General features: G+C 40.3%; 1 protein-coding gene across 1 annotated transcript; it reads right to left on the bottom strand.

The window, feature by feature from the left end:
• Positions 1–6,295: 6,295 nt before the first annotated feature.
• LOC140240619 (toll-like receptor 13) lies at positions 6,296–9,055 on the bottom strand. Its single transcript, XM_072320373.1, has 2 exons — positions 8,597–9,055; positions 6,296–7,249 (listed from the first exon to the last, which is right to left on the bottom strand). Exons 1-2 carry the CDS (start codon positions 9,053–9,055, stop codon positions 6,296–6,298), a joined length of 1,413 nt encoding a protein of 470 aa, XP_072176474.1.
• Positions 9,056–11,707: the final 2,652 nt, after the last annotated feature.

Raw genomic sequence — 11,707 nt, 5'->3', positions numbered from 1 at the left:
ATGCATGTTGATTTGTGTTGATGATACCCTCAACATCACTTTTGCGGTGAAACGAATATCTAGAAACATTCCATACATTTTCAACGATTTTTTTTCTTCTATTTTTCTCTAGATTATTTGGGAACGCCCACAAAAAATCCTTCCAAACCAAAATTCTTGAGATGACATCATCTGTCAATCATTGCTAAAGTACTGAAATGTTTAACAAAAGATATTGGAATGCACCTTCCCCTCGACTTAGCATAACTTGCATGTTCCCTCGCCATGTCTTTTGTTAGTCACATTAATATCACAGAAACATGCAAGTTATGCTGAGTCGAGAGGAATGTGCTTTCCAGTGTCTTTTGTTAAACATTTCAGTACTTTAGCAATGATTGACAGATGAGGTCATATCCAGAATATTGATATTGATTGGTTTGGAAGCGCATGATCATTCATGTATCTCAAATTGCCACACTATGATTTTTACTCGACGAGACTTTCAATTTTTATTGTTTTCTAAGCGAAGGCCCAATTCAGTTCTTACTGTGCTATTATAACAAGTATATCTAAAACGTTGACTATCATTCATGTGGTGATTCAACCTATGAACGGGACGGGTTGGCAATAAATAGAAAGCCTTGTTCTAATTTGTCTCAGGGTCGTTTGGAAAATATCGATATATTGCAGAGATATGAATAATGGTATCGTAAGCTCATTTTATATAATGTAAGCATTAAAAGGTGTGATTTATTTCAAATATTCTCAAACCATGTCAATTAGTCGCCGATAGTAGATCTTCATGTTGTCAATAAGTGAATCTCGTAGACCATGCACTTTGTCTCTGAATTATCTCGCAAAATCTCGGGTGCTGAGAAGGACATGCGCAAAAACCTGCGCGTACGATAAATTTTTGATTTGAGCTCATTAACAGCAGCGTTGGGGTCTGACTGATATACAAATAATGAATGTTTATGAGTGCAATGGACAGAATATTTCATGAGGTGAAAGATAATGATCCATTCAACTCGGCTGCGCCTCGTTGAATGGATCTACATTTCATCTTTCACCGAATTAAATATTCTGTCCATAGCACGAATGAAAAACATTTATTATTTGTTTTATATGACGCCTAGAATAGATCCTTCTCATTTGGTGTTTTATTAATTTAGAAACAAGAGAGAATCTGAGATCGCGAGAGTGCTCACTGAGCGCTTTACGCTAGCGCGCTGTCGCATACACACACTGCATACGCAAAGCGTTTAACACGCGTAGTGTGCCGGGCTCTCAGCGAGCGTGCAATGGAGCAAATCGTATGGATCCAAAATTGCACGGTAAATGGAGCCGCAATTGAACGGGTGATGACGTCATAGTGAAATGGGCCAAATGATCAATGTCAAACAACCAATCAAATGACAAGGATCTCTTCAGGCGTTATATAAAGACAGCTAAAACTGTTTCAGATATGGAATAAAATGGGAATTTCTAGGACCCTAGATGTGGAATATAAAGCAAATAATCAACTTTTAGTTTCAGGCAATGAGACAAACTATCACTTCCTCGGCGATCTGAATGTGTACGCTATCTTTCCTCAGCTGCGCTTCGGAAAGATAGCTACATCCAGATCGCCTCGGAAGTAGTAGTTTGTCCCATCATCTTCACCAACATTGATTATTTGCTTACTACCAAAACCATATTAATTTCTAAGTATATAAAATGATTTACCAAATCCTCATGATTTATACACAATTACATGTACACTAAACAAGTTGAGATTTTAATCAGGAGACAGCGGAATTCATGTGTGTGTGTGTGTGGTGGGGGAGGGTGTGTAACGGCACATTTTTGGTAAACTACCAAAATGTGCAATTTACTGCACATTTTGGTACACACACACACAAAAAAAAAATGTTACCAAAATGTGCCGATAGTGCACCTATCCCAGACGGGATCAACTTTTACCAAAATGTGCAGTTAAAAGTGGATTTGCCTGCACATTTTGGACAATCTGCACATTTTGGTAACTGAACTAAAAACCCACATAATGTCATTAATTTGGCCGCATACAGGGACTGCGAAGTACCTGCGTGGGAGTTGCCTGCGAGGTGCTGCCGCTAAGGGCCTCCTACTGACGTTCTGCGTGTACCTCTGGGAGCAATCCCCGCGACTCACCCGGAAAAAGTTTTGGTCATGCTCTAAACTTGGCTGCGGGTAAATCAGACTTGCCTGCGCACCTCCGGGCAAATACGGGTGAGATACGTGCTAGGTACTGTCCGGTGCGGACCAACTGCGGAGTAGTGCTTCCCCGCAAGTCAACCCGCAAAACTTCCCCAGATACTGGTAACGGTATGACAAGGCCTTTCAGAGCATGCTCAAAATATGAGTCGCGGGGATACACGAAGAACACCAGTAGGAGACCCTTACCGGCTGCACCTTGCAGGCAACTCAAACGCAGGTACCCGTAAGTCGCTCGTAACAGAAATAGACCGGTTTCAAAGCTCTCACGCAGGTCACACGGAATACACGCAAGTAGAAGGTAAGTAGCACGCGTCTAGCAGGTATTATACACAAGCGCGAAACTCGCAAACATTCTTGTATGCCCGCAGAAAATTTTTCTGCGTGCTGGAAAATCCTTACTCGCAACAAGCCCGCATGGCTTGCCCGCCAAAGGTGTGACGCGGCCTTACAGGCCGTGTCACATCTCTCTAGGCAAGCCTTGAATGCGACTTGCGAAGAACAATTTTTACTACCCGGAGGTCCCCGCAGATGACCTGCACATAACAGTACCTAGCACGTATCTCACCCGTAGTCGCCTGGAGGTGCGCACGCAAATCTTTTTTACCCGTAACCATGTTTAGGCCTTGTCACACCGTTCATGGCAAGCTACGCGGGCTTGTTGCTTGTGAGGATTTTCCAGCATACCGGACAATTTCTGAGGGCGGACAAGGATTTGGGCGAGTTGTGCATGTGTCTCACTTGCTGCATGCGTTCTACTTATGTTCTTCTTGCGGGTGTTCTGTGTGACCTGCGTGCCAGGCGCACGTTGGGGGGGGGGGGGGGGGGTGACAACTCAGAAATTCATCTGAAGGAATGGCATAAGTCCAACAGAAATGATAGAATATCATTGTCTTAGCCGCGCTGGCCGCATACGGGGACTGCGAATTGCCTGCGTGGGAGTTGCCTGCGAGGTGCTGCCAAAAACTTGGCTGCGGGTAAATCGGACTTGCGTGCGCAGCTCCGTGCAACTACGGGCGAGATCATTTTCCTACGCGCTGGAAAAACCTTGCTCGCAACAAGCCCGCGTAGCTTTCCCGGAAAGGTGTGACACGGCCTTTAGGCTACCAAACTCATTCGGTGGGGACAAAACCAACTGCACTTAGGCCTACAATTTGTTTTTGTGATGATTGTGGAGGGGCAGAAAGCTACCAAAATGTGCCGTCAATGTCCTGCACATTTTGGTTAATGTACAAAAATGTGCAGTTACCAAAATGTGCCGTAACATGTTACGGCACATTTTGATAACTCTGCACATTTTGGTAATTTACCAAAAATGTGCAATTTACCAAAATGTGCCGTAACAGAGTGGAGGTGGGGTTGGGGTGGTGTGTGGTGTAGTTCCTGTTCTTGTGGATGGGTCAAGCTGCAATGCTCAACCCCCCCCCCCCCCCCCGGCTTTTTTTTTTTTTTTTATTTGAAGAAAATAAAAAGTGCGAGTGAGGGCTCGGGGCGAGGCTACAAGCCTCATTCCGTCCTCCACACCCGGGACTTCTTCTTCTGGTTAAGTGTGCCTCTTTTAATAAGCTGAAGATTCTTGTAGACTTCTGTTAAGTCATTAAAGTCTTTGAGTAAATGATCAGATATTGAAAATAAATCGAAAGACAACAACAGTGTCATTCTTCTCACTTCTTCCATATAGTAGTATACGATAGAACATGTGATAGAGAGCATCATATACAACACACTTGTCTACAACTTTACACAACTCATATAGCGATAAACGGGGAAGAATACAGAACATACAGTCAGTGATAACATAATTTATAAAATGGGTTCAAGAATGTAGCCAATTGGAAGCGCTGAAATGAGTCACGTGTGCGTGTATTAATTTCTCACTAACGTGCACGGCCTGACGTCACAATGTTTACACTAGCAGTGCGCACTCAATCAGTTGTTACAAGTGCGTCGCGCACTACTATACGCGCTGTCAATCCTGTAAACAACTTCTAGTTCGGGCTGCCAGCCGGCCTTTCTTGTGTGCATAAGCATAACATGACTGTGGCGTACGTATACTCTTATTACGTACAGTACTTATATGTGCGGGATTTCCGAGTGCGACGTGCGTAAATGTTTGGGACGAATATCGTCTGACATCTTGACTCTTGAGCGAGTGCTACATGTAGCTGACTGGTATTGACCCACAAAGGTACGTGAAAAATGCTGTTAGTTTTCGACCCATTTTATAAAACAAATGATGCACAGGATTATTTCGTGGCGATAGTGGAGATGCAGCTCACTCTCGGGTATTTACAATGTAGTGCAACATGCACTCGGCTTCGTCTCGTGCATGTTTCACAATTGTAAATACCCTCGAGTGCGCTACATCTCCACTAACGCACTCTCTCCTGTGCATCATTTGTATATTAATGCATTATAAAGATATCAATGAAAAACAAATACTGAAACGAACGTTTGATAATAATGATGTAAGGAGAGTCTTAAAGGTAGGGAATCCCATTTGCACGCCTTAAATGAAGAGTTGTATAAACACAGTGGTATGTTGAAGAGAGTATCATTTTAGAAACTCCCATAAAATATTGAAAGTGGAAGGTAACATTGAGTACATTTTTTTTTTTGACCGTTAGATTTTGAATTGAATTCTTTTCGGGGCTCACCGTAAATTCCAGTACATTACTAGGCTACCTTTGCAGACCCATGCACTGCATGTGTGTCCATCGTGCATATTTTGTGAATAAATTTAATCAAAACTTACAAACATTTCTATATACATTCTTGCCACACACTCTATATGTTATTACACCAGCTCTTATACTTTTAGATTTGTGTTTATAGATAAAAAATACAGAAGACTGCAACAAAAAGGCTTAAGTGTGGCTGACACACAGAACTACTGAGTAGTTGGGTTTTGTGCATTATTCAAATTGTAGATAACTGTTGACTTCCAAATTTCTAAGCAGTGGCCTAAACAAGTCCCCTGAGGTTCATATTTAATGTTTTGCTGCATTTTGGGAGTTCTGTAAAAGGTATCCCCTACCTTTAATATTTAGAACCGGAGGTGAATTGAAAAATTTCTTGATACATTGCATAATAAAGCATTTTCTATTGTCAGTTTAGTATAAAGTTCCAATGCATTCACAACTTCATGCACTGTAAAAAATCGGTGTTAGATTTAAGACCACGGGTGTTAAATCTAACACCGATCAAACTTCAATAAAGGACCACACCCACAAAATGTTATAAGAATGCACTGTGATGGTGTTGAAAAGACGTGTTCACCTGACACTTCGTGGTGTTAATTTGACACTGTACCTGGTGTTATTTTGACACTGTACTGGTGTTAATTAAAAAAATGACACCACATGGTGTTGATTTGATATTTGCTGGTGTTAATATCAATGGTTTAACACCCGTCCAGCTTCAATAAGGGACCACACCAGCTGGTGTTACTTTGATGTAAATTTTCACATTTTTTCAAAAATCTAGTATTTTAATGTAAAATTCTTGATCGTCTTGTTTAAATTAAAAATCAACAAGAAGTGCAGTTACTAAGAAACTCTTCAAAAAACAGTTTAAAATTTGGAAATGACATCCGTAGGTGTTAATTTAACACCATAAATGAGCACCGAAAATTTAACACCAGCTCGGTGTTCACTATTTAACACCGGACTTTTTGCAGTGTGTGTGTATCTGAACAATAATGATTTTAAAGAGTATGGAGCTCAGCGCTCTGTTTTTTGTTCGGTATCATAATAACGAAGCAAATTCATATCGGTCCTATTTCTCTAAGTACAGCACTGAAGTGGTAGAAATTTCGTTGTATTTATTACGTTGTACACAATATGTAACTCTCTATTGTGCGTGGTCTTTTCATAGTTAGAAAAGATAATGACATAACTTGGCACATGAAATAACATGGTCTTTTTTCTTTTGATCTTGCAGCTCATCACTATTCATTAGATTGAGTTATTATAGTGTATAACGCTTTCATGCGGGATAGAACTTCTGTGTTCAAATTTTTCTTATAATTATTATAATGATCGACAGACGGAGATAACGGATTGTCATATTTTGATCCCAATCAAATCGGAAGAGCATGATTGATCTGTAGATTTGACCTCATACACTTCTCAAAATGGGCCCAGAACAAGTCCTGACCGTCACAGTCCTCAGTCCAGAGCAGGTTAGGCCTGTCTCTGCTCAAAAAGAGCCTTACCAAGTATGGCAGCCGCTCACTGGGTATGTCCTCCAAAAATACCAGGATGACTTTGTCAAGTCCTGTTTCATTCACATGCTCTAGAGCCACTCTGACCTTGGTGATGAACCAGGCATCATCAGTACAGTGGTTGCTAAGCAACAAGACAGTCTTGTAGCTGTTCTCGACGATGTGGTAGATAGCATCGATGTAGTACATTGACACCCTGAGAGCCTCGTCGCCATAGGCAACCCGTTGGAGATGGGGCATTCTCTCTTCAAATGCAGGTCTCAGGACACTATGAACCCAGTCATCATCGTCATCATGACACATGATGTTAAGCTGATACTCATAGTCATCTGCCTGTCTGTCTTCTTCTTGTTGCTTATAACCTAGGACAAAAAGTTTTAGCAAGAAGATCTTATAGTTCAGCCACCAGCGTTTCCGGTAAATCAAAAGTCCCATGCAGGTAACCATGATACTGCCAAGGATGAGTCCAAGGATAAGTTGTACGTCGATTCCACAAAAGTCGTCTGGATGGAATTCTTGAAGAGGCACGTTCACAAGCTGTTTGAAGGAAGTTTGCGAGCACAGGGTTTCATTATCGGGGGAAATATTAACGTTGGTCGTTTGGAACCAGTTTCGGAACCACGCCAAGCTGCAGTCGCAAGTTAAAGGATTGCGGGAGATATCAAGGCGCACGAGTGTCTCTGGCATAAATGTGTCTGCAGAAATCGTAGTGAGATGATTTGCGCGAAGGTACAATGTTAAGAGTTTCGGCGTGTCTTTGAGTAGATTTCTGTCAAACAGAGATATTATATTATTTTTCAGAGTCAATTCCTGTAAGATTCCCAGTCCATGGAAAGTATGTGGGTGGATTGTGTGAATTTTGTTTGCATATAAATCTAGTTTTTTTAGGGATGATAAGTGATAGAACATCCTTGCTTTCAAAACAGTGATTTCATTACCACTTAGGTTAATTACTTCCAGTTTACGTAACGGCTGAAAAACCCAAGGAAACTTGTACAAGTCAGGTAAGTAATTTCCCCATAGATCGAGGACTCTTAGTGACTCTAACCCGGAGAAAACAGACAAATTTTGACTCTTACTTGCCAGGTTATTGGTAGTTAACTTTGCCTTTGACATGAGTAGTATATTCATTGAGCTTGCATATGTAAATTGATTTTTTAGTGACGAAAACTGAATCCGAGATTCCTTCAGATTTATGTACTTGAGTTGTTTCGATTTTGCAAAAATACCATCTAGTGTAATTAGTGACGGTTGTCGAGACAAATCAATAGATTCCAGAAAATTGAGTCTGAGAAATGTATCTTGAGCTATGTTTGCGATTATATTTTCGGTCAAATTAACTTTCTGCAAATTGGGCATTCCTTCAAACGCAGTTTCATTCAAAGAAGCTAGTCTGTTTCTTTGCAGGTGCAGTAGCTGTAAGGAATGTAGATTCCACGGTCCTGCCAGATTCTCTAGATTATTAAAGTAAAGATCCAGATATTGTAGAGAGGGAACTCCATATAACACAAGCGGATTTAACACTGTAATCTTATTGCTGGACAGCCAGAGAGTTTTTAGATTCTTGGTGCAAGCGAACGCAAAAAGAGGCAAATGTGAAAGTCCGTTCCAAGCCAAATTTAAGGTGGTGAGGGAATCCAATCCACAGAATGAGGCGTTAGTGATTGAGGTTAACTTGTTTCCCCGAAGGTTCAAATAACGCAGGTTTCTAAACCCCCTGAATGCGTTGCTCTGTATCCGAGAGAGTTCGTTTTGCCTCAGATTGATATGTCTCAAGAGAGGAATGTCAACCCGTTTGCCACTGTGTGTCAGGGGGGTAATGGTATGGATATTTGCTCTCTCGATGAATATGTGAGTGATTTTATAATTTCCCATGAAGGCCATAACGTCGAATGTACAGAGATTATTGTTGTTCAAATCGAGATATTTCAGGTGACGTAAATGGAAAAAGACTTCATGGGGAAGTTCGGAGACTTTGTTGAAGGATAGACTGAGGTAGTCAAAAGAACAGTTTCCGAGGGCAGCAAAACTCTCTTGGTGGAGATGCGTGATCTTGTTATTGGATAGATTGATGTCTGATAATTTTTGACAGGAAGAAAACTTAGCAAAATTGATGGTTTTGATAAGGTTATCGCTGAAAGAGATGTTCCGCATTGCTCTGATAGACCCAAGAGCGTTGTTTGGGATCTCGGTCAGTCTGTTGTGCGACAGATCAAGGAGCGAGAGACGGACATTCTTATGAAACAGAGCGTCTGGAAGTCGGCTGATGTTGTTGTAACTCATATAAAGCACTCTCAAGTCTCGGAGCAACTCAAACGATTTCCCGTCGATCCGATTCAGGGTATTCCGCGGCAAGAGCAAGATTTGGATCTTGCGATATCTGACAAACGAAACATCTGTGATGGTAACAATGTCGTTGTATGATAAGTCCAGCTGGTAGAGGTTGCTTGGAAGAGTCTGGGGGACAGCGGAGAGGTTGAGATGAGAGCAGTCTGCATTCGGTAAGGGACTGGGGTAAGAGAAGAAGCATTTGGGATGAGTTTGTATCCAGTGACCAGCAATACATGACAAAGTCATCAGGGCAGTCAAAACCGTGACAGCAGTACCTCCAGCCATCGTGGTTAGCAGCGAAGTGAATCACACTTTGACTTTACAGTACTGCATGAAATACTTTTTATGCCTTTCCCAGGAGTCTAGGTTACATAATGAGCAAGAGCAAAAAATATACCTCATCCCTTTCTTTCACTTTTGTTCTTTTGTAAAGCTACCTTTCAAAAGAGGTGCGTGAAATTTCATCTAGTCGTATTATCGAGAGCTGCAGAGAAAAAGTGCAATTAGAATGGAAGAAAACAAAGCAATATCTCTCCCATAAGGAGCAAGTAGGAAGAAATGAGTAACCCAAGAAAGAAAGATAGAGAGAAGCGAAAGTGATTTGTTCATACCCAATGTATCAGCTTTCCATTTTGTCTGTAGGTTTACCGCCGACGCCACGTTTTCAAAGGGGGGGGGGGGGCACTTCCGGGTTTCATGAGCTAACAAGCAAAAATCAAGCAAAACAAAAAAAAAAAAACGAAAAAAGTCTTTAGCGCTAAAAAAAGGCCTTACCGGGCTCAAAGGATTCATTCTATTTTTTTTTTGTACTGCCACTCCCGGGGTAAAAAAAAAAGAAAGAAAAAGTGGGGACCCAAAATGTTTACACCCTATGTTGTCCTATGCAACATAGGTGTGCGGGGGAGGGGGGGGGGGGGCCTTCCGGGTTTCATGAACTAACAAGCCCCCCAAAAAAGCAAAACAAAACAAAACAAAAAAAGGTCTTCCGCGCAAAAACATAGGCCTTATCGGGCTCAAAGGTTTCATTCTGGTTTTTTTTTTTTCTACTTCCACTTCCGGATAAAAAAAAGGGGAGCCTAAAGTAGTACATTTAACACCCTATGTATTCCGTCCGTTATTCCTCTACGTCATTTGACATGTTGCCTGCGATGTAGCTGTAAATATTACATTACTATCTGCTTTTTGGGCCTTGTTCCCCGATTTCCACCCCCCTCAAGAAAACAACAAGCAAACGTGTTTCTCATCAACGGCCTCATCTATCAAAGATTGGATCAAAATGCACTATGCCAAATTTCCCCATTAAAGGATCAACTCACATCTCCCTTCTTATTCAATGCACACTGATTCATGTAAAGACATTCACTGTATGGAACACTTACTTAGTTTTCCTCTTTCCCTCATTACAGAAGAGCTGTCTCGTGTTTGTTAATGTGTCTGTGTGTGTATACTTCGTCTCTGTCTTACTTTACTTTCTTTGCATTGTTTTATCAGTTTTGTAACTACAGGTTGTTGTTTTTTCTTTTTTGTATGAGGGGACTGCAGACTACAAGCTCTGCTTTTTAGCAGTTCCCTCCATTTCCAGACATTTTCTTTTTCTGTACTGGTCTTGAAATTATTACAAAATTGTATTATGCAGTATGGTTCATTGTTTGTTTTTCACTGCATTGTTGTATTATAAGAATGTAATTCAAATGTTCTAATCATATGTGTTAGAAATGAAATAAACGAAACGAAACGAAACGAAGTGGTTGGACTTTGTTTCGAAAGAAGTCTTGACTTCCTTCTGGTTTGAAATACTCAGATGATTCTTTTGAAAAATTGCGCAATATCAAAATTCAGTTTTAGTAATTTAAGTAAAGGTGTGATTGTGATGAAGCATTTTATTCATTTCACCTTTGTGACCGCCAGGTATACTGGTCTAAGACATTCACAACCACTTTTCAACTTTGCCAAATTCCCGGGGTCGAAGTACAGCCATTTTTACGTGTTTTTACAGATATTGTACTTTTTATGAAAGAAAGGGAGGGAGTTGATAGTTATACATAACACAACCATAATTTCAGAGGAATGCATGTTGCTATCTGTTATGAGATTCAAATTTGTTTTCTAGAAAAAAATGTTATGTCACTTATTTTCAAGTAGGAGTGACTGCATGAAATTTAACACAGTCACATTTTGAGCATAATTGTGCAGATTCGTTATTAAGAATAGACAATGTGATACTGTAGGAAACAAACTAGAGTAGGCCTATATACAATCAAACTAATCAAACGTGATTCAATAATTCTGCAATTCATGAAATCAAAATATCTATCGTAAAAACAATCGAATACCAGTATATCTGATGGCTAGAAATCAGGGCTCAGTGTTGCTATTTCATTCTTTGTTGTATTTCCCAGTATAGCCGCGACACAAGTTTGATGAATTCCTGTCTTTCATTATTGCTATATTTGTTAATTTCTACAGGTTTTAGATTACGCATTATATAAACCATTATGTGTATATGGTTTCTATTTTTGAAATGGACATGACATGACTATTTGGTTTGGGGAATATTGGGAAGAGAAATTGTCTCCCAGAGCAATGGGTCTTGAAATATTATCAGTATTTTCTGTGGAGTTTGTTAAGTCTTAAAACACTTACGTATTTAAATAGGAGAGTCTCGTTAAGTCATTTTTTCCCCAAGTATTTTCCTTCATAGACAAAATTGCCCCACGCACATATGAGAATTTCTCAAACATGTCGCTGGACAAGTATAAGCTTATTTTGTTATTAAGCATGATACAGAATGCTAAAAGTCTCGGACTCGGTGTGTGCACATAGTGCAAAAAAAAAAAAAAAAATGTGTGAAAAGTGAACTAAAGCAGTAGCAGACTTTTGAAGAGAAAGATAAAAGTGTTTTTGGGGTTTTTTTTTTAATAATAAATATGGTCCAGT

Source organism: Diadema setosum, chromosome 17 (genome assembly GCF_964275005.1).
Source record: "Diadema setosum chromosome 17, eeDiaSeto1, whole genome shotgun sequence".
NCBI lineage: Eukaryota > Metazoa > Echinodermata > Echinoidea > Diadematoida > Diadematidae > Diadema > Diadema setosum.
The sequence above is the reverse complement of the archived record's forward strand: the minus strand, read 5'-3'. Positions and strand labels throughout refer to the sequence as shown.

What these genes read in the sequence shown, in the direction of transcription:
- LOC140240619 (XM_072320373.1), bottom strand. Translation starts at nt 9,055, where the DNA reads ATGGCTGGAGGTACTGCTGTCACGGTTTTGACTGCCCTGATGACTTTG. An exon ending in ACGCTCTTGGGTCTATCAGA is followed by an intron (nt 7,250 to 8,596) that starts GCAATGCGGAAC and finishes GGAATCTTACAG; the next exon opens with GAATTGACTCTGAAAAATAA.